A 24,367-nucleotide genomic window follows, 5' to 3' on the forward strand; every position below is an offset into this window, starting at 1 on the left:
TTATTTCTAGGACTCAGGAAGCAGCAGTACAGTGAAGCAAAAAGCCCATGAATGTGAATGGAGATACTGCATTCTTCCCTCTTAGCATCAACTGTGGCTTTGTAAGAAAAACTCTTTATAATAATTAAAAAAGGACTTAAATCCAATTGTTATTCCCAACTAAGATCAGTCTCCTGAATAAATGGGCTTGGTAGGTCAACAGGCACGGACGCATTTTACGCAGCTTCCAGCTTATGTGGAAGCCACATGGGGAGAACAACAATGGCGTCTGTGCCTGTGGTGCGTGCGCCGCACCGCCACATACACACGCCCCATTATTTCCTATGGGGCTCGAGCATAGGCAGATTTTCCTTTATGCAGGGGGATCTGGAACGGATCCCCCACGTAAGGAGAGGGCCCACTGTATAAATTCTACTGATTCGGTGGGTCTGTTCTGGCCAGAGTTAACAATTGTATTTAGACCCAATAACTAAATGGCCAAAAGTTAAAAGAGGCCAAAAACTGGGAAAGTCAGAAGCCTCAATAACATAAAGGTTTAATGTACTTCCATACATGACATGAATACATGACATGAATTTATAAAGTACGTCACAACATTTCTACTGACAAGACTATAGGCATACCAGAGAAGAAACATGGGGGTAGAGATCTGAAAAGATATCATTCAGGGATTTAGCCAATCTCAAGCTCTTTTCGAATGACTCCAACCCAACTGAGGCTGCAAGAAGATGTGCAAGTTCAAGCACAGCTACACATTTGGACTTAAATGGAAGGAAGCAGATCTGGATGGGAGCCAAATTCTTTTTTTTATTTTAATTCTGCATCAAGAGAAGGGTAAGACTTTCATGTCTTGTTCAGCTATTTCGAACACTCGCATATTCTGAAATGCTTTAGCCATGGCCAGTGTTTCTGGCAATTAATGTATCCTAGCTGCTGTGAATGAAAACTGAATCTTACTAAAGGACAAAAAATACTGAGCATTTCCTATGCAGGATTTGGGAGTCTTATAGCCCAAAGTCTGCCTCTTCAATGTCCTTTACAACTTTTTATCAGGAATTTTAAAAGCCCCACTTCATGGTGTCTGTATGAAGCCTGACTGCAAGGGAAACTCTTGGTGGTTGCTCTTCAAAGAATTCAAATCCCTTCATCTTAACACTCTCTTATACCTGTAAGTGCAAGGATGTTTTAGAAGTATGCCACATAACCAGCTGCTCTGAAAATACCTCTCAAATCCCACAGTATATTGCCATCTTACAACAGAGGATTAGTTGCACTGAAAAGCACAATTCTACAGCCTCCTGGAAAAGGCTGCCTAGCTTTCTCAACTCTACAAGCCTTCCCTCTGAAGAATTCTGAAGGTTACTAAGGATGGGAAAAGAACAACTTGCTGAGGGCCACCTGGTAAGCTTCAAGGCTGGCAAGTTTCTTCACAGGAGGTTTGCCACTGCTATCTTCTGAGGCAGGGTCACCCAGTGGGTTTCCACAGCCCACACAGGATTTGAACCCCAGCCCCCACAGTCAAACAGACCACTATGCCACACTGGCTCTCTTCACAGCAAACTATAGGAATATTGATTAATCTAATGATTAAACTGCAAAGAGGTGAGACACTCTCCACCTACATTCAAAAATTACTGCAAAATGAGTCCCTCTAACTGAAGCAACGCATCATCAGCATATGCAGTTTTGAACACAATGGATTTTTGTTCTTCCTTGTTAAAGAGACACTAATTCCAACATTTCTTTTCACAAACAAGGGAAATGTTCAGAGCTGTTTATTTACTTTCTCAGACACATGAGGATGGTAAACTGGAATTCTATTCATTCATGATTTCTAAATGAGTCAGTTGCTTACAAAGTCTGCTATTCAACACAAGCAGGACAGTCCAAAATAAAAAGAGGGCTAATTATGCTGTTCTCATTTGTCTAACTGCAACGTGCAATTAATATGTTTGGCCAGGAGAACATGGCTGAATGTGCAGAGACATAAGACGGGTTCTGTTTTCCATGGAAAGTGAACTCATCACAGGTGTCCAATTAAAAAAAACAAAACAAGAAGCCACATGCTGTTTCTCAATGCGACGTCTGGGTACTGAAGAGAGAAGCAGTTTCAGAAGAGATGGAAAGAGCACCCTCTTGGGCTGCAAAGGCTAGTAAGATTGTCTTCTCTAAACTAGTGCCCTCCACATTGTTGTTATTATAACTCCCTTCATCTCAAGCTGGTAGGCAGCCAAAGCTGGAGCAAAAGAGACTTGTGGTCTACAACATGTATATAAGGGGTGGGCAACTGCATAGGAGCTGGGGCCAATCTCTCCCCAAAAAACCTTTCCAATGGGCTGCATGACCTCCCAAGCCTGAGCAAGCTGAAACGGCACTTTTTCTTTGCAATACCTGTCAAAATCATGAAGGGAAATGACATTGCATCACTTCCTGTTGCCATTTTGAAAAGGACTGTCTAGGAAAAAGAAGCATTTGGGGGTAGCATGTGGTTCTAGGGTATCTGAGGGGATAAGATGGGGGCATTGTTTAGTTTTTCCATGTGTTGGGGGTCTGCATGGTTTGGGGGCAATTTTAACCTGTATGTCTATCAGAGAACTTCTCATTTTATTTACATTACGTTAGTTCTTTGTGGCCACATAAATGCCTGGGAATGTCTCCAGCATTTTGTACGCTAAACAACTTTACAAAAGGCAGGTAGCAGAACTCCTAATCAGCCAAAATGTCTCATGTGATCTTGCATGCGTCATCTGTTGCCTCAGTTTTGTAACAAATATCCTTTTGAAAAACAAAACCTTGCAACTAGGAAAACTAAAAGCAGACATGGCAGGTTCACAAAGTAAATATGGAGCTTGGGTGGAGTAGGTAGCAACAAATAAGATGCTAAAATCTTTTTCCACTGTTTGGTCAAAACCACCCTCCCAAGCTGTTCTTTTTAAAAATCCTTGTAATGTACCAAAACAAATAGAAAACTTAAGGAAACAACATCTCTCACCCATCCCTGAATCTTTCTTCGTGCCATCTGATATGATATCCACATGATCACAATCTACATCGTAACTGAAGAAGTCATTCAAATATGTTTTCGACCTCTGCCCTCCAAACACATACAGGCAACGATTTTTCTGAAGGAAAGACAAAAAAGAGACATTTGAGTTTACTTAAAGTGCTCAGGGCAATAGGTTTGTGTGCAAACTTAGCTTACACACATTCCTTCAGTTTCCAGAGTAGAAATTATCAAGCCAAATTCCCCTCTAAATTTCACAGGAAATGTACAACAGTTCAAGGGTTTACTAGGACACAGCTCAAAACAGGGACCACTCAAACAAAATTATGCAAACATGTCTGTCACCAGCACTCATGAAGAGACATTTATATCAATCAAACCTGGTAGACAGAATTATCACCTTTTACCAAAACTAGGGCCAGAACTTGCCAGTCGAGCCAGAAATTGAGGAATAAATCAAGAAATAAAGGGATGAAATAACTGCTAACTACTGGTGTGAGGCACACAGAAAGCAAAGAAAAGGGTTTAATGTTACGGTAACGGTATTTATTATTAATTTATTATTTCATTTACTTATATCTCGCCTTTCTCCCAATGAAGGGACTCAAGGTGGCTAAATAAACTTTTTAGAAGAGAATATTTTTACTCTTCTGATGAAGATTTGGAAGAAATTAAATAATTATTAGTGATGGGCTATGCTGATTACATTTAGGGATTTTAAGTATGGACAACAGATATTTCATTATCAATTTTTAAAAATCACATATAACAACAAAAAATGAACATCAAACTCCAAAAAATGAAGCAATGTTTGAATGCTCTATCGTCTCTAATACCTACTATATTCCTGTTCACAAAATCCAAATAAATAAATAAATCTTTTATTTATATCCCGCTTATTTGTAAGAAACAATCAAAGCTGCTTCCAACAATTAAAATAATACAGATGTACAGAGTTAACAATAATACAAATATATACAACCCCCCCCCAAAAGGAATTAAACTGTTCTAAGATTAAAATTCAAACATTAAAATCAACACAATTATATTAAAATCACACGATATCATAGCGCAAAAGCAGTGGGCAAACTCATCATGGACGGGATTGTACAAATACAGAATACTCCAAGTTAAAGTTAAACTGCTTAAAGCATCAATCTGGTCCTGTTTTAAAGTTATACACATTAACACACATAATTGTAGAAAGCCAACTGCCTGCCTTAAAAAAAAGAAATCAGCAATTTTTATTTAGGACCTCCACAAAGGGAGCATAAGCAATACCTACCTCCTCAGCCCCACTCACAAAAGATGTGTTTCATAAAGGGGTATTATTATACTTCCTCAGCAGAAGATGCTACAGGTTAACTTATTGGATATTACCAATACCTCAATGCACATGTTTTTTGTTTGTTTGTTTGTTTGTTTTGCAATATTAAGGGGAAGGATCAGAACTTTTTCATTTAAAAAACAACACTAGCACTTATTAACTTTCTATATGTAAGTTTATCTTTTATACTCTCTCTCTCTTTAGTAAGGTAATATTCAAATACAAAAAAACCCCTTTGCTACTAAAAACCAATACACCACACAGTTCACACCTTAGATGATTAAAATTCTCCCATGGATTAATCAGCACTTTAATTGATTAATCTGATGAATAAAGATTTCAAGCTTCCTTTTAATATTTTGCATGGGTTTTTAAAAGTTTTGCCAACAAACTGAGGCTATGCAATGAGGTCAACGCTGGTTCTTACTGAATGGAACAACATGCAGTGCCCTATTCTGGACTGGATATCTTCAGGGCCAGCATTACAGGAATCCTCTCGCAAGAGCTTCCACATCCGACATCGACAGTCAAAAGCAAAGAGGCCACTAAACTGTGGCTCACTGGCCCTGCTGTCATCCACACTACCATTGCACGTCAAAATCCGTCCTCCAAAGGTGTAGATCATGTGTTTCTCTGAATCCATGCACATCTGCAATGAAGAAGAAATTTTCTTTGACAGCAATTTAACACTAGACTGAGAGCCATTACATTTATTATGGAACAAGCTTCCAGGGACACTATTCACTTCATCAGATGTAAGCTGTGTTTACAAAAGATTATGCCACAATAAACTTTTCTGCATGATATCTCAAGACTCTGTGCTGTTTTTATTGCAAGAGATTAACATAGTTCTGTGTGTCTATATGTGCCTTCAAATGGCCTTTCAACATATGGAGACCCTATGAATTTCATAGGATTTTCTTAGGCAGGGCATACTCAGCAGTGGTTCTGCTAAGTATTCACTGGCCGTATTCCACCCAAGTACTAAAGGAGGCTGATACTGCTTAGCTTCCAGGACTGGGTAGGATTTCGTGCCTTTAGGGTACAGTGGGCCCTTGGTATCAGATGGGGTTTAGTTCCTAGAACCATAATTGGCACCAAACTCCGCAGATGCTCAAATCCCATTAAATACAATGGTATAGTAAAATGGTGTCCTTTATATAAAATGGAAAATCAAGGCTTGCTTTTTGGAATTTATACTTTTAAAAAATATTTTAAAGCCATGGATGACTGAATCAGTGGATTAAAAAATTTGTGGCTATAGAGGGCCAACAGTATTTAGCTCCACTTAACATAGCTGCACGTCGGGAAATAAGTCCTGCCTCTTCCTTCTCTCGTCAAAGTCTTTAACGATGACTTTTCCTCAACATACATTGATATTGCTCTCTTCTCTTTCTGTGTGTCTCCATCTGACACAATTCTTGTCATCTTTTTTCTCATTCATCTTCACTGTCTCTCCTGCTTTGTTCTATTGACATTATTCTTTTCTTACCCTTTAAAGAGTAAAATCTATTTGAGTTTCTCATTCTCTCTCTCTCTCTCTCTCCACACACACACACACACACACACACACTCTTTCCTTCTCCAGCACCCTTTTGTTGGGGAGCTAGTTGAGCATCCCTTCAATGTCATCCCCACCCTTTCTTTCCATTAATAGAATAGAAAGCTGGGCCAAAGCTAACAAAATGAATTTCAACACGGAGAAATGGAAGGTACTGCACTTAGGGTGAAAAAATGAAATGAATAGATATAGGATACCTGGTTGCACGAGACTACATGTGAAAGGGATCTAGGAGTCCAAGTAGACCACAAGTTGAACATGAGTCAACAGTGCGATGTGGCAGCTAACAAGGCTAATGCGATTTTAGGCTACATCAATAGAAGTATAGTGTCTAGATCAAGGGAAGTAATAGTGCCACTCTGTTTTGCTCTTGTCAGGCCCCACCTGGAATATTGTGTCCAGTTCTGGGCACCACAATTTAAAAAGGATGTTGAGAAACTGGAGCCATGTGTCCAAAAGAGGGTGACTAAAATGGTGAAGGGTCTGGAAACCATGTCCTATGAGAAACGCCTTAGGGAGCTGGGTATGTTTAGCCTGGAGAAAAGAAGGTTAATGGGTGATATGATAGCCCTGTTTAAATACTTGAAGGAATGTCATATTGAAGAGAGAGCTAGCTTGTTTTCTGCTGCTCCAGAGACTAGAACCTAAACAATGGACGAAAGCTACAGGAAAAGAGATTCCACCTCAACATTAGGAGGAACTTCCTGACAGTAAGGGCTGTTCGACAGTGGAGCAAACTCTTTCGGAGTGTAGTGGAGTCTCCTTCCTTAGAGGTCTTTAAAGAGAGGCTTGATGGACATCTGTCGGGGATGCTTTGATTTAGATTTCATGCATGGCAGGGGGCTGGACTAGATGGCCCTTGCGGTCTCTTTCAACTGTATGATTCCATGATTCTATGCTAACAAGATGTTTCACCAGGCTAAAAGCTAAGGAAGGGGGAAATTGACTGGGGAGGATCTCTTGGTAGGATATTAATTATAGCAGGATGGACAACTTGTAGTTTTTCAGGCATGGTTGGGCTATATCTCCAAGCCAGCACAACCAAGGGCAAGAAACAATGGGAGATGAAGTCCAACAGACATTTGGAGAGCCACTAAGTCTCGAATTAAGATAACAGAAAGAGAGAAAGATTAAAGGAATGGGATTAAAGGAAGAATAAAAGAGAAAGGAAGTTCCCCACCACCATCTAGCCTCTTTTACCATCTCTTACCATCAGTAGGTTGCCCCCAAACATTCTTATCTGAATGAAAATGACCCTTGATTCAAAACAATTGCCTACCTCTGCATATTAGCTGAATTACCAGTATAGCCCTCCCTGTTTGTCCTTGCCTCATTACCTTCCTTTTCCTTTGTTATTCTCCCCTTGTCTCCAGACTGTAATTCCTCAAGCAGAATCAAAGAACTATTTTTTTCTTTTAAAGTGTCATATACTGTATATACTCATGTATAAGTTTAGAAATTTTAGTCAAAAAATTGACCCACAAATCCCAGATCGACTTATCCATGGGTCAAATGTAAATATTATACTTTAACTCTTATTAAAACGGAAACGATCCCCTGGTATAAGGCAAGAGTGCAATCTGTCCTAGAAGCAGTGACCTCCCTCTACTCTCTCTTCCATCCAGCCTTTAGTATGAGTTAAAACAGTTATGCCTGGCATAATTTTTGCAGGTTCTTTGGCATTGTTTTCCTTTGCTTCATCATTTAGATCCTTTGTTACATGCCCCTAAGTTTTACCCTTGACTTATCCAAGGGTCATATCAAAATTCATAATTTTGCTTCCAAAACCTGACCTTGACTTATACCACCTCAATATTAGGAGGAACTTCCTGACAGTAAGGGCTGTTCGACAGTGGAATGCACTCCCTCGGGGTGTAGTGGAGTCTTCTTCCTTGGAGGTCTTTAAACAGAGGCTGGATGGCCATCTGTTGGGGATGCTTTGATTTGGATTTCCTGCATGGCAGGGAGTTGGACTGGATGGCCCTTGCGGTTTCTTCCAACTCTATGATTCTATGATTCTATGAGGTTGACTTATAGTCGAGTATATATGGTAAATGTATGGCACAATATTCCCATAAGTTATTGTAGCTATGTGCCTTCAAGTCATTTCCTAAGGCAAACCTATCATGGTGTTTCTTGGCAAGATTTGTCTGGAGGAGGTTTGCCATTGCCTTCCCTTGAAGCTGAGAGGATTTGACTTGCCAAAGGTCACCCAGAAGGTTTCATGGCCAAGTGGAGAATCAAACCCTGGTCCTCCAGGGTCTTAGTCCAACACTCAAACCACTGTGCCACACTGGCTCTCATATTACCGTAAGCATGTAAGAGTAATAATAATTATAATCACCATCAGAACTAGAAGCTGTTGCCTTCAATAGGCACCTTACTGACCTGATGGTCAAACACTAGTTTGGGGCCTCCATCTGCTGCAGTATCCTCACTTAGCAACATCCAAGTGTTCGTGTCAATGTCATAGCGATAGAAGTCACTTTTCAGGGACTTGCTGTTCCTCACAGAAGAATCCAGGTAACGACCCAGTGTATAGATCTGTCTTCGTTGGATGTCAATGCACATCTTATGACACGACCGGGCACTGGGTCCATTCTGATGAGCAGGAGAAAAAGAACACAAGTTATAACTTTAGACAGTACACACAGATCAAAGTAAACCCAAGTGCACTGGTCAATATTGTGTGGGCTTCCCCATGTCAGGGACAGGACTGCAGAAATCTGGGTTCAGGCATAAAACTTACACAAGAAACTCCCTTGGAGACAAGGGATGGGCAAATTGTGGCCCTCTAGACTTTACTGAGCTGCAAATCCCATTAGCTCTAGCTAGCACACCGAATGGCAAAGAACTCTGGGAGTTGTAGTCCAACAACACCTGGGGAGCTGTACTGTGCCTAGTGCTGCTTTAACCCAATGACTAGGTCTCATTTCCAGGGTTAGTGTTGTGAGGATACTATGAAGATGGGTGAAACCTTGGAGAAAGGTTGGTGGGAAAATAAATTACTCTGTCTTGAAGGATATACTCATCGTTTTAAGCATGCCTTTAACCAGTGCTTTTTTGGAGGCTGGCAAAAAGCAACAATCTTATTTAACGTGAAGGTGAAAAACATATTATGCCCTCAACTCTACCCTGATGCACTACATAAGATTGGATACCAGGAAGTCAGAGTTAAGAGCTACAGCGCTGAGTCAAAGTTTACAGGAATACAGATGCTTTGAAGGACAGTAGGCCTTGGCAGGGCGTAAGGTCTGAGTCATTAAATCACTGACATTAAACATGGAAAGATTCACCAGGAGCGGGAAGTCAAACTTTTAACATGAGGTGCTTTTTAGTCATGCTTGGTATACTGTACATTCTAATACCCACAGAAAACTTTACGGGAAACACGCTGGCCCTGGTTGACTGCAATTCAAAGGTCTACTGCCAACTTTGCTAGCTTGCTTTACTTTACTCTGAACAACAGTGTGGTCATTTTATCAATCATCTTTGAGAAACAGGAGAAAAGATCAAAAGTCTGCTACTCAAGTGGAGATTATCTTATACAGAGCATTACTCTACCACCTGGCAGCAGTTCTTTATTCAGAGAAGTCTTTTTATTTTAACTCTTCTTCCAAGTCCCCAACAACAACAACTGGAAATGAAGGAAACTGAACCAGAGTTCTTCTAAACGCAAAGCAAGTATGCGCTATATTGTGGAACTACTTCCCCTAAAGCTTCCAACATATTTTGATCATATCTGCTCAACAATGAATCTCCATTATCTGTCCAGAAGAGAAATGGACCATAAAGGTTCAAAACTGCAGGTGTCTATAGCTCAGGTATCTTATTGCCATATCATCAACATATATATTAGTAATTAAAAGTAATTTCAGGGGTGAAATATGATAGCTACACAAGCAAAGTAGAATCATAGAATCATAGAGTTGGAAGAGACCTCAAGGATTATCCAGTCCAACCCCACTCTGCCATACAGGAACACAGAATCAAAGCACTCCCGACAGATGGCCATTCAGCCTCTGTTTAAAGCTTCCAAAGAAGACTCCACCACTCTCTGAGGCAGCATGTTCCACTGTCAAACAGCTCTTACCATCAGGAAGTTCTTCCTAATGTTTAGGTGGGATCTCTTTTCCTGTATGGCTACTGAGAACTTAGAGAAAGGTATTAGTATTAACATACTTACACTTCTGTGAAATAGTACACCGAGGTTTATGTCACAAGAAATCTGATAGGCTTTAAGGTATTACAAGATATGTGTGTGTCTGTATGTTACAACAGATTAACACATTCAGCCCTATAATAATAATAATAATAATAATAATAATAATAATAATAATAATAACAACTATCATCATCATCATCGTCATCATCATCATCATCATCATCATCATCATATATCCCGCCTTTCTCTCAACACAGGGACTCAAAGAGACTATGCTTATGAACAGAGAACAGTCACACAGGTAGAAAGGAAGCAACATTTTTACAGAGAGTATGATTTGAGTTAAAGAGCAGCTCACTAGAGCTTTAAATTGAATCCTCCATGTTCACCTGAGCATTGCTCTAGCACAGCTGTAGATCTCCCTGTGTTAAAATGACCAATAATCATTGCACAACTTGGTGGCAGATTGCCTGGGTCACTGGAATACTGAAACTATTTATTAGATATCTTCACACTTGGGGGGGGGGCACAATTTACATCCATCCAACTAGGGTACTCATGGCCTCTTGCTATTAAAAACAACACTACTACTATAAACATATTTTTTAAAAATATGACAATATACATAATCAGTAGCAATACAACCAGCATATAAAGATTATAAATTGGTGTTTACACTGTACTAGTTCACACTACTGTGGGTGGGATAGCCATCTGATCAGATGGTCCTCCAATGCAACAAGAATAGCCACACGCACAAAGCAGACATGTCAGATAAGGCAAAATTAAAACCTTTTCCTCCGATACGCCTGCCTTCTATATGCAGGCAATTATTTATTTTGGGGTACATCTAATCATGTATGCCCTCATCTGTTCACAGACTCTCTGTTTAATGATCTGCTCTAGAATCTTTCCTGGTATTGATGTCCAATTAGTCTGACATCAATACCAGGAAAGATTCTGGAGCAGATCATTAAACAGAGAGTCAGTGAACATATAGAAAGCAATGCCATAATGACAAAGAGTCAACATGGGTTTCTGAGAAAAAAGTCATGCCAGACTAATCTGATCTCCTTTTTTGATAAAATTACCAGCTTGGTAGACAAAGGGAATGCTGTATATATAGCATATCTCAATTTCAGTAAGGGCTTTGACAAGGTCCCCCATGATATTCTTGCAGACAAATCTGTAAAATGTGGGCTAGAAAATATGACTGTTAGGTGGATTTGTAATTGGTTGTCTGGCCAAACCCAAAGGGTGCTCAATAATGGCTCCTCTTCATTCTGGAGAGAAGGGACCAGGAGGGTGCCACAGGATTCTGTCCTAGGCCCAGTGCTGTTCAACATCTTTATCAATAGCTTGGATGAAAGAATAGAGGGCATGTTTATCAAATTTGCAAATGACACCAAGTTAGGAGGAGTAGCTAATACCCCAGAGGACAGGATCAAGATTCAAGAACACTTTAATAGATTAGAAAGCTGGGCCAAAGCTAACAAAATAAATTTCAACATGGAGAAATGTATGGTACTGCACTTAAGAGTATAAAAATGGAATGCCTAGATGTAGGATGGGGAACACTTGGCTCAATGAAATTACATGTGAAAGGGATCTAGGAGTCCCAGTAGACTACAAGTTGAAGATGAGTCAACGGTATGATGTGGCAGCTAAAAAGGCCTATGCAGTTTTAGGCTGCATCAATAGAAATATAGGCCCATTACAGACCGCCCAAAAGGGGTGGTCTCAGACCGCTGCCAGTTGCAGCACGGAGGAGTCGCAGCAGCCAAACCGCGCGACTCCTCCGCGCTGCAAAGAAGGAGCGCGAAAATCACACTCCTTCCTGCAACCCAGAAGAGATGCCACAAGTGCCAAAGCGCGCACTTGCGGCGTCACTTCTGTCGCGCGACATGCGGACGCAGAGAGCCCGTTACGTCAAAATGGCGGCAGCCGTGTGGAACGACCGCTGCTATTTGTTACGGACTCTGTCCGTAACAGGGTAAGGGGCGTCTCTGAGGACGTCCGAAATGGCGGTCTGTAACCCGCCATAGTGACTAGATCAAGGGAAGTAATAGTGCCACTATATTCTGCTCTGGTCAGCCCCACCTGGAATACTGTACTGTGTCCAGTTCTGGGCACCACAATTTAAAAAGGATGTGGAGAAACTAGAATGTGTCCAAAGGAGAGTGACTAAAATGGTGAAGGGTCTGGAAATCATGCCTTCTGAGGAGAGACTTAGGGAGGTGAGGATGTTTAGCCTGGAGAAGAGAAGGTTAAGAGATGATATGATAGCCCTGTTTAAACATTTGAAGGGGTGTCACACTGAGGATGGACCAAGCTTGTTTTTTTCTGCTCTAGAGACTAGAACACAGAACAATGGATGCTAGCTACAGGAAAAGAGATTCCACCTCAACATTAGGAGGAACTTCTTGACAGTAAGACTTGTCTGAAAGTGGAGCACATTCCCTCAGAGAGTGGTGGAGTCTCCCTCTTTGGAGATCTTTAAACAGAGGCTGGATGGCCATCTGTCAGCTATGCTTTGACTATGAGTTCCTGCATGGCAGGGGGTGGACCGGATGGCCCTTGGGGTCTCTTCCAATTCTATCTGCAATGTAAATCCAGTCTAGGCAGACCTTGATCGCATTATACCCTGTATCATATTCTTGGCCTACATTAATTCAACTGCAACCATGCATAGTAGAACTAATATTTTCACTCATCCCTCAGAAATGCTACTTAAAATAAACCTGAGCAGCATTCTGTCAAAAGGAAATTCCACAAGGAATGGCCTAGCCTTCATTCTAAGGCAGCCAGATTTTAACACAATGCATACTACTTATACTGAATAAGTCTTATTAGGACCATCTTTCCAAGAGCCAGTAGTTGGAGCCAATTCCAATGAAACTTGTTCCCCTTCATGAAATTGTTTGAGGATGATGGAGGAACATAACATGGGACACCCTACTGACCTCTCCTTGCAACATCCACATGTTTTTTTCATTCCAAAAAAATGTTTCCACATACTCCCCTTCCTGGGAATCATTCCAAAACCCTCCCATGGGAGGCTTTTGGCAGTACTAGCCTAAGAAACATCTATTCATAACTTTTGCAATATACTTCCTGTTCAGCTAGGAAAGATACATGGTGGCCAAAGTCCTAAAACCAACTTTAAAGCACCGGCAGGTAGGAAAGAATATACAACAACATCTGAAGAACAAAATGAGGGACAAATTGCTCAATTCTATATAATTGCTCCTTCACTACATAAAAAATTAATTCAATGATTTTAAAATAAAGGTACTGTAACAGTTTTATTAATACAGTGCTAAACAACCATTTATAGGAAATGCATCTCAAAATATTAATTCTAATTTCCAAAAGAATTGGTGGAGTACTTGCACTACTTCCACCTGCTTTCAAGAACAGTTTGGCTAAAGGGAGGCTGGATGACACAAAAACTAAAGATTCAGGCAAGATCCTGGTGAGCTCTGAACTGGAAAAAAAATATTTGGAAGTGTGGTTTCAAATTCTGCTCCCAAGGCCTAACTCTCACTGAGTATGCCAAACTGTATCTGGGCTGCACCACTTCAGTGTGTAGCAGGGACTCCTATGAAGAAATGTTTCACTTTATTAGAATAAAATCCCTGCACAAAACAGGACGAGAGAAAGGAAGACAAAGATGTTGAAAATGACATACTTCTTAGGAAGAAGAATAAGAAACTTCATTCACCCCTGAAACACACACACACACACACACACACACACACACACACTCTGCAGGAAAACTCTTTGTATAGCAGAATATTCAATCGTACAGAGTATTCCCTCCACCCCTAATTAGCAAAGTCCAATCACAGGATTATCATTAACCTGGTGTAGTGGTTTGTGTTGGACTAGGAGTCCAGGGTTTGAATCCCTACTCAGCCACTCTAAGTGGTAGTTTCACTATAGCCATACCTCAGTTAACAAAGCCTCTGACAAATAAACTCCTTTTTAAGAAGTTTTTTTAAAGGAAGATCAGACCAGACCCCTTTTTTTTTTTTCTGTGTAACCGCCCCCCCCCCCCGAATTGGCACTGAGAGAACAGTGAAGGAAAAGATGGTAAACAATACTGAGAAAGAATGGGATTCTACTCTAGGTGATCCTACTGTAGCTGTGTGTACTTATGTACAACAGGCAAGGTAAACAGCTGCCTCCAGAATCACTTACTGTGCATTTGTGAAGAGCAAAACGGAAAGAAAGGGGGAAAGCAGATCAGTCTGCCTCACCAACTACCCTGACATGTTGAAAAAGCAGCAAGCTGTTAAGTTGGCATTTTAAAGGGACACAAGCAAATGCCACAGGCCATTTCTGCCAAAAAGCAGATGACTGAGGAACAATAGCACTTTAGCAAGCAAAATAGCACTATATATTTCTATACCATTTCATGGTGAACTCAGCACTCTCTAAGCACTTTACAATCTGTTAGCCAATTGCCTCCAACAAGTTGGGTACTCATTTTGCCAACCTACGAAAGGATGGAAGGCAGTCAACCTGGAGACGTGAGGATTTGAACTCACAACATTGTGGCTGCAGTACCAGCATTTAGCCACTGCACCACAATCATAAGAAAAGTGGACACTGTCGAGAGAAGAAAAAATAGTAATCCCAGGATGCATTTTGGAAGAAGCTTCCAAGTGGTCTCTAGAAGAAGATTTTCATCTACTGTACTGTACTTATGCAAGGCTTACCTGACTTGGCTGTTACTATTTCATTTCATGTCAGTTTTGAGGAAAAGGCTGGTTGAAACATGTTGAACTGCTCTTCTTATTTGTGGTGCATTCTTTCCTTGTTATTTCTCTCCCTGATACCACAGTTTATGTTAAAGAAGTAAAGCCCAGGAAGAAATCTACTTCTTTAACTGAGGCATATCTGTATACACAGGTACCAGACACTAATGGAAATGCAGAAATCAAGAGGCCCGCATCCAAAGTAAAGCTATCCTGACATTTTTAAAAAAAAAGTTTGGTGTAATTGAGGTTGGGGGAAGATGAGGTTTTGTAGCCACCAAGAAATTCTCAGATATTCTCATATATTTGAGACAAACTGTTTACATTCCTGATGGCTCATCTCTTTTCCTTTTCTGAGTCAATATGCTCTCCAGAGAGCGAGTGGGGTCTTTGGTCTCAAGTCAAACACAGAGCACAGAACAGACCAATACAGCTATTTCTATGCAGCTATTTTCCAGCCTTGAATCTCCACATTCCATCCTTCCCCAATACGCTTCCCATCTGAATGTCTCCAACTACAGCTTCCATCATCCTAGTCAGCCTAAGCACTGGATGTACAGGCCATCAAGGATAGAAGGTGTAGTTCAACACATGAAAAGAGTCCTAGGTTGTGTGAAGGATACAACAAAAAGTAGGGCTGGTAAGAGTACAGGAGTATGTGCAACTGGTATGTTTTCCTATCAGCCCCAAATGAAAGTCATATTATCAAGTTTCCAAGAGACAGATGTTCTTCACCCAAGCAAAAACAACATTTTGGCCTGAGCTATTGCATTAACAAGAGCCTGCCAAAGCAAACAAATGGTCTTAGCTATGACCAAAGGTCCTTTCCGCATTTATGATTCAAACATGAGGGAACAAGATGAAAAGCAAGGCTGTCTGCAAAAAGCTGAAATGACCTGTTTATCTTTCCCTGTTTGAGAGCACTTTGCATCAAATAATGGAGGGGGAAATACTTATGCTGGCCTTAAAGCCCTTCTCATTCCCCATTCATCCACAACTTTACAGTGCCCTCCAAACTAACTGTTTGAATAGCATGGAAAGTGAACTTATTGGGCTCATTAGTCCTTACAATTTTGAAACCAAGCTTTCAAACCACTTTGGCAGCAACAATGTTTGCTAAGGAGCTGAAAGTGAAGGTTCACAAAACAGAGCTCTTGCAACAAGCTATGGTATGCTACAAGCCCAGGCTGCTAGGGATCTTCAGAAGAAAGGATGGGAAATCTGGAACAGAGACTCTTAGACTACAAATCGTTTTGCTGAGCTCAGAACACTTGAGCTACATAACCTTCCAGATACAAAGAAAAGAGTGAAGAATGGTGCAAATAGGAGTGAACCACAATAAGGCATTCCTCCCATATCCAGCGTCATTCAGATTTTTTTAAAAAAACCCACACAGAACAGAGAGCTGGTATGCACAACGGTCTAAGAGTAAACTAAATTTTTTAAAAGTGGGATAGACTTGGTAGAGTTGGGCAAGTCACACCTTCTCAGCCTCAGAGGATGGTAATGGCAAGCCCCCTCTGAAGAAAATAGCCAAGAAAACCCAGTGATAAGCCCGACTTATGCTTGCCGTAAGTCAGAGACGAGTTGAAGGCACACAACATCAAAAATCAGCAAGCCACTCTGATACCATGAAGAATGATGATCAAGAAACAACTCTTTATCTTGTTGTGAAAAATCTTGGCAAGACTGCACAACTCTCCTGCTGTACTATTGTTGTTTTTTTATAGCAAAATTAAGCAGTTTTCACACTAAACCAGAATAATTGTTATAATACAGGTCCCACAGATGAAGAAGTTCATTATTTTGAAAAAGACCCCCCCTCTCTTTTACTATAATAATATTAGCCTAGTAGAAAGAAAGGGTGAAAACACCAAGCTTTATCTCAGTGTCTATGGCTGCATGATGTAATTCAAGTCAGGCTTTGCCTTGCCTATCACTAGTAATCTTGCTACTCTCCTCCCAAGTACATAGTTTGGACCGGAGAGAACAGCACCCTAACAGAGTTTTCAAACACAGATACACCTCAGTTTAAAAAAAAAGAACGTGTTCCTGGGCATTACTTCTTTAATAGAAAAACTGGTAACAGAGGCAGAAATAACATGGAAATAACAGGTTCCTACACCACTAAAAAGAAAAGCAGTTTAAAATGTTTCTGCAAACCTTTTATCCAGAACTGACAATAGGCATGTGTAAAATTAAACCATCGGGTCACATAAGTCTGGCATAAGAAACAAAAACATTCGGAATCTTCTGAAAAATGCATGGAAGTTTCTTCCAAATGCATCCAGGGATAATTTTTCCATTCATCAGCCCATATATTTAATATGAATTCCATTTCGGTGGCCAAATTTACAGATCTTTAACTTTCTGGGAGTAGGTGATGAGGCACACTTACTGTATATAATTTCCCCCATTTCTCTCTGTTTTGCTGTTCATGAATTTTGATGGCAGGGGCTGTTTACCTTGCCTGTTGTAGGCAGTCACACATACCTACATAGAATCATAGAGCTGACAGAAACCACAAGGGCCATCCAGTCCAACCCTCTGCCATACAGGAAATCTAAATCAAAGCATCCCCATTGACAGATGGCCATCCAGCCTCTGTTTAAAGACCTCCAAGGAGGGAGACTCCACCACAATCTCTGAGGAAGGAGTGTGTTCCACTGTCGAACAGCCCTTACTGTCAGGAAGTTCCTCCTAATGTTCAGGTGGAATCTCTTTTCCTGTAGCTTGCATCCATTGCTCCAAGTACATTAGGACTGACTAGAGCAAAATCCCATTCTTCACCACTTCCAGCCTTAGGGAACCATCTAATTAAAAATAATAATTGTAAGCCACGCTGATAGCCATTAGGGCTGAAGGGCGGGGTATAAATACTATAAATAAATAAATACTGCAGACAGTACTGCAATCCATTACTGGAAATCTGTGTTTCTTCAGCTATCTTTCACCATAATTCTCAATGCTGATGCTGCTGAAAAACGTCTAGCCAGACAGAGGACAAGAAGGGAAAGAGGGCTGGGCAAGCATAAAAATACTTTGTAGAAAGAAGTTTCTTTATGAAATTCTTTGTTAACTGAGGCATGCCTACAAAAACCACTCCATATAAATTAAGGTAATCATCAACTAAAAACCATTCTCTCAATCACAGTGATGGGATTCATGTTGTTGTTTTTAAAAAGGACAAAAAATCACAAGGAATAAACTACAAAATCACAAAAAAAAATAGCTTTGCTCACTTATATTAGGTTTTCAAGAATTGTGCTATTTACTATCGACCATTAAATGCATGCTTTATGATTTAGCAAAGAAAGTGACTGTACAACTACAAAGTAAAATAAAAGAGAACAACAGTATTGTTTCATGAACCAAGATCTCAGCCCTACACTATCTCTGCAATGGCTCACCAACAAACTGGTCATACTCTGAACTTGGCATGAGAAAAAGCATGACAGCGGTAGTGATTAAATCATCCTAGGATGGTCACAAGCTACATTTCAGGAACAACCACAAAAAGATGTGCCTCACAGTATGTTTAGGACAAAGAGATGGCAATAACAACTTACATAACCAATCACTTCAAACTGGGATTATCATAAATATGCCACTCCTGTGTAATTTATTTGGAACCAGTAAAGTCAACGACACCTCCCAATTTAAAAATATAAATTAAAATAAAATTTTATCTTACAATCCAGGACCTGGTAGCTCCATTTGTACTAAAAAAAATGAATGAATGAATGAATGAATTCAGTTTGTAGTTATTATCCAACCAAACTGTACCTTTACCATGCCAGACATGATAATTTGATGCCAAACAAAACTGTATAATTGTATCATATCATGTTTATACAGATTAAGACTCCATTATCTGGAATTTCCAAATCTGAGCTACTCCAAAAACCAAAACTTTTTTCATGGGTGGCTGAGACAGTAGTAATGCCTTTGCTTTCTGATTTTTATCATTTATATCCTGCCATTCAACTTAAAAAAAAATGTTCAACACACAATTTCAAAATGTACAAGTGCCCCCAGAATTTTTTTTAAACGGTGGGGACCCCGATATAAAATCTCACTACTTCCAAGCATTCTAATATTTCCCATGCCTTCAGCATGCCTTGTTTTATTTTTAAAATTATATTTGGAATGGGTTAAAAATATCTGATTGCATGTACTTGATAAAAGTCAGGTCATAAGACTTCATTTCTGAAATTTTCTGGATAACATTCAGCAGCATCATGCATTTAATGTAATGGGTGGTTCTGATCCAAACTCCATTATTTAAAAGAGTGTTTTTATCACAACCTCTGGCAGCATTCTGTTGAAGATTCAGGATGCACACAACAGCCTGAAACATTGTTGCTTCTTGACAGTCAACCCATCTCCTCTTCTTTGTAGGCCTCCTTAGTGGAGGCAGCGAAGAATAGAAGAACATGTTTGCTTACTCATTACTGGGTTATTGTTACTCTCTTTTTTTGGACCACCTTGTTAAACAGTGTTTGGACATGAGTCAGCTCTTGGACCATTGAACCTCTTTGGAGACTATTCCACCTCAAAGCCAAAGCTGCCAGAGGCTTCCACTGCATGGGACTCTGGCCAAGAGAGACATTACCAGCAGGCTACACTGACATCAGCCTTTGCTCTGTCCTTGGAAAAACAAGCATTTGCATCTGGAACACAAGCCCCTTGCCAAAGAGCAAAATTTATCCTTTTTCCATTCCTTCCCTCTGAAACATTCCAGAAGCCATGCTCTCACTTCCTTATCCTCAGGCTTTGGGAGTACTCAGAATCAGAGACACAAATATTCAGATAACACCTTGGGGACACACAACAACTCCAAGGGTGGGCAAGTCAGGTTAAAACTGAAGTGTGGTGTGTCAGAGAGAGAAGTTCTAGCCAAGCTTTCTTCCTGACGTATGAGTGTGGTATGATTTTCATATAGGTGAGCATTCAAATAATGCAATTATTCTTCACCGACACTTTGAAGTGGTACTGGCTGGGAAGGCTGTACCAAACACCCTTCCTTCCACTTCAGATGGTTTGCCAAAACTGAGAGATGAGGAGTCAACAAAGGATCCCCCATGGCAACAGAGCCATTATTTCTCTTAACATTCCTGTCTATTTTTGCTTTGAAGAATTGGGCCATGTTTATAAAGGAACTTTATATACTGTAGTCCCATATACAGTCAGCTCTCTGTATCCACAGATTTTTTTATCCACTGTATCTACAGCTTGAAAATATTCAAAAATAATATAAATTCTAAAAGTAAACCTTGTTTTTGCCATTTTATATGAGAGACACCATTTCACTATGCTGCTGTATTTACTGGTACTTGAGCATCCTTGGATTTTGGTATCCAGGGATGTTCCTGGAATCAAAACCCAGCAGATACCAAGAGCCCACATTGTATTCTTGCCATGGGCAGGCCCCAACTTACATAGGTTTGACCATCTCCTTGTATGTTTGAGGCAGACTCCACAATTCACAGAAAACTATTATGTAGTCACTGCGCAATACACTTGAAGAAGTTCACACATGCAGCCAGAATTTGTGCTGCAAAGACACATCAAGGACATACATACAAATCAGCCCTCGACCAAAAGTGATGGATGTGCCCTGGAACTGGCCACTAAAATTCACAGCCAAGCAAGGAGTGAGTCTAGGTATCCCATAACCATATACATATACCTCATAATATTACCTTTCTATTTTGTTATTGAAAAAACTGCCCCTACCAGGAGCTAGAACCAATTCTCCTTTCAGATATACCAACTTACATGCAAAGTTCAAGTTGATAAGTACCTGGTTACTGTTAACTCCTGACCTGCCCAGGGCTCCAGCCCCTAATCTGTCTGGTAGGCAGAGAGCAGCCCAGCAAGCCCTACCAAGGGAAAAAATGGTAGAAGAGAAGAGGTGGCACAACTAAACTCTGCCACAGACATTGGCTGTTGCCCTTTGTCCCCCTGACATTGGGGCTCAAGGGAAATATGGCAACTAAGTACTACTTACAAATTTATATGGTACAAATTTATATGAACTGTTTTTTCACAGAACCACTTGACTGTGGGTTGTTGTTTTTTTGTAAGGGAACTGGTGCCTTTCAGCTCTTTATGTCCTTTACATTTAAAACCCCTTACATTCTCCCTAGTTTGTGTTCAGAATTAGGCATGGCATGTGCATATATTAATTATATTCAAGTGACACTCTTTAGACACTGTTCTCTATCTGTCAGAACAATATTTCTAGTTCTAGTATGCATACTGCCTAAATAACTTACCAATAAGATATCTGGAGTGTGGTAGCTAGACTGGTGTAGTGGTTTGAGCATCTGACTAGGACTCTAGAGATTGGGGTTCAATTCCCCATTGAAACCTGCTGTGTGACCTTGGCCGAGTCATACATTCCTAGCCCAAGAAAATCCTGTGGCCTTAGGGTCACCATAAGTCGGAAATTTGAAAGCACACAACAACAACAACAACAACGCCTACCAGTAGCATTCAATACACAACCCTTGGAACTTCAACATTCAACATTCATCATTGTTATGATACTTGTCCCTTCTTTCTGCGGTGCATGCTGTTTACCTCCCCCCACCACCACTTGTGAACAGAAATAAGTAATTGTGGGATGCCGTGTCTTTGAAACAACACATCACACACCTCTGCCTTTCTGTATAAGCATGTTTATGCTGTCCTTTCCACCTACAAGGGAGCTAAAGGTCCAGTGCTCAAATTCTTGCTTAAATGCAGTGGCTGAGCATGTAGTTCTCCAAGGCTCTGTTGTTGTTTGTAGCCCTCGACAGAGTGCTTTTGCTCTAAGAAGCTTCCAGGAATGGTGATTTATCTTTTAAGTAGGCTGCAGGAGTTCCTGCACTGGAAAACATTTGTTTTTGTTTTGTTGTTCAAAACCGGAAGTGGACTTGTGATCACCTTTGGCTTTGGGGGCTTTTTTGAGGTCTATGTGGGTGCCAGGGAGAGAAAACAGAATTCTGGACCCTCTGAAGTTGCCTTGTTTTTGTTATGTGCCTTCAGGTCATTTCCAACTTATAAACCCCTATCACAGGGTTTTCTTGGCAAGATCTCTTCAGAAGGAGGATTGCTTTGGCTTTCACTGAGGCAGAGAGAGTCTGACCTGCTCAAGGTCACTCAATGGGTTTCCATGGCCAAGCAGGGATCTGAACGTTGGTCTCTGGAGTCATAGTCCAACATTCAAATCACTACGTCACACTGTCTACCCCATTTTATTTTAACACTTAGAATCATAGAATCATAGAGTTGGAAGAGACCACAAGGGCCATCCAGTCCAACCCCCTGCCATGCAGGAAATCACAATCAAAGCATCCCCAACAGATGGCCATCAAGCCTCTGTTTGAAGACCTCTAAAGATGGAGACTCCACTACACTCCGAAGGAGTTTGTTCCACTGTGGAACAGCCCTTACTGCCAGGAAGTTCCTCCTAATGTTGAGGTGGAATCTCTTTTTCTGGAGCTTGCATCCATTGTTCCGGGTCCTGTTCTCTGGAGCAGCAGAAAACAAGCTTGCTCCCTCCTCAATATGACCTCCCTTCAATTATTTAAACAGGGCTATCATATCACCTCTCTAGAATCGTAGAGTTGGAAGAGACCACAAGGGCCATCTAGTCCAACTCCCTGGCATGCAGGAACTCACAATCAAAGCATCCCTACAGATGGCTATCCAGTCTCTGTTCAAGGAAGGAGACCCTGCCACTCTCTGAGGGAGTATCTTCCACTGTGAAACAACTCTTACTGTCAGGAAGTTCCTCCTAATGTTGAGGTGGAATCTTTTTTCCTGTAACTTGCATCCATTGTTCCAGGTCCTCTTTTCTGGAGCAGCAGAAAAAAGCTTGCTCCAGCCTCAATATGACATCCCTTATTTATTGTTTTATGTACAGCGCTGTGCAAATCTACAGCGCTATATAAATAAATAAATAAATAAATAAATAATCCCTTCAAATATTTAGATAAGGCTATCATATCACGTCTTAACCTTCTCTTCTCCAGGCTAAACATCCCCAGCTGCCTAAGTATCTCCGCATAGGGCATGGTCTCCAGACCCCTCACCATTTTGGTTACCCTCCTCTGGACACAGTCCAGCTTGTCAACATCCTTTCTGAACTGTGGTGCCCAGAACTGGACACAGGATTCCAGGTGAGGCCTGACCAAAGCTGAATAGGGTAATACTATTAATTTCCCTTGATCTATATACTATGGCGCGGTACAAACTGCCCTTTTGCACCATGCTGGCGCCGATTTTAGGGTTAGGGGCTGCGTGGCAACTGCATGGTCCCTAACCCTAACCTGTGTTGGGGGGCACCATAATTGCATTGCTTCTGGAATCGCAGCAGTGCAGCAAACTGGAGCTGCTTCAGCGCACTCCTTTTCTGCTGCGCAATGGCACTGCAACATTTAGTTGCTGCAGTAACACTGCGCAGCAATGAGTGGCGGCTCCAGCCTGCCTTTTGCAGGCGGTGTGTACCGCACCTATAAATCATAGAATCATAGAGTTGGAAAAGACCACAAGAGCCATCCAGTCCAACACCCTGCCATGCAGGAAATTTAAATCAAAGCATCCCCAACAGATGGCCATCCAGCCTCTGTTTAAAGACTTCTAAGGAAGGAGACTCCACTAGACTTCAAAGAGGGAATGTGTTCCACTGTCAAACAGCCCTTATTGTCAGGAAGTTCCTTCTAATGTTGAGGTGGAATCTCTTTTCCTGGAGCTTGCATCCATTGCTCTGTGTCCTAGTCTCTGGAGCAGCAGAAAACAAGCTTGCTCCCTCCTCAATATGACATCCTTTCAAATATTTAAACAGGGCATGGTTTCCAGACCCTTCACCATTTTAGTCACCCTCTTTTGGACACACTCCAGTTTCTCAACATCCTTTTTAAATTGTGGTGCCCAGAACTGGACACAATATTCCAGGTGGGACCTGACCAGAGCAAAATAGAGTGGCACTATTACTTCCCTTGATCTAGAGACTATACTTCTATTGATGCAGCCTAAAATTGCATTGGCCTTGTTAGCTGCCACATCGCACTGTTGACTCATGTTCAATTTGTGGTCTAGTAGGACTCCTACATCCCTTTCACACATAGTTTCATTGGGCCAGGTGTCCACCATTCTTTATCTGCTTTTCATTATTATTATTTTTTTGCTCTAAGTACAGTACCTTACATTTCTCCATATTGAAATTCATTTTGTTATCCTTGGCCCAGCTTTCTAATCTATTAAGGTCATTTTGAATTTTGATCCTGTCCTCGGTGATATTAGCTATTCCTCCTAATTTGGTGCCATCTGCAAATTTGATAAGCATGTCCTCTATTCTTTCATCCAAATCATTGATAAAGATGTTGAATAGCACTGGGCCTAGGACAGAACCCTGTGGCACTCCACTGGTCACTTCTCTCCAGCATGAAGAGGAGCCATTGCTGAGCTCCCTTTGGGTTTGGCAGATCAACCAATTACAAATCCATCTAACAGTTGCATTGTCTAACCCACATTTTACTAGCTTGTTTGCAGACCT

At 40.9% G+C, this 24,367-nt stretch overlaps 1 protein-coding gene across 3 annotated transcripts in view; it reads right to left on the reverse strand.

The window, feature by feature from the left end:
* MKLN1 (muskelin 1) overlaps positions 1-24,367 on the reverse strand; it is a 145,243-nt gene that overhangs the window by 35,332 nt on the left and 85,544 nt on the right. For all 3 annotated transcript variants that reach the window (XM_042467105.1, XM_042467106.1, XM_042467107.1), the window contains 3 exons: positions 8,281-8,493; positions 4,759-4,980; positions 2,993-3,122 (listed from right to left, as the gene is read on the reverse strand). In XM_042467105.1, coding sequence (XP_042323039.1) covers positions 2,993-3,122; positions 4,759-4,980; positions 8,281-8,493 — 565 coding nt within the window. The remainder of the gene's footprint in view (positions 1-2,992; positions 3,123-4,758; positions 4,981-8,280; positions 8,494-24,367) is intronic.

This window comes from Sceloporus undulatus, chromosome 5 (genome assembly GCF_019175285.1).
Source record: "Sceloporus undulatus isolate JIND9_A2432 ecotype Alabama chromosome 5, SceUnd_v1.1, whole genome shotgun sequence".
Lineage (NCBI taxonomy): Eukaryota > Metazoa > Chordata > Lepidosauria > Squamata > Phrynosomatidae > Sceloporus > Sceloporus undulatus.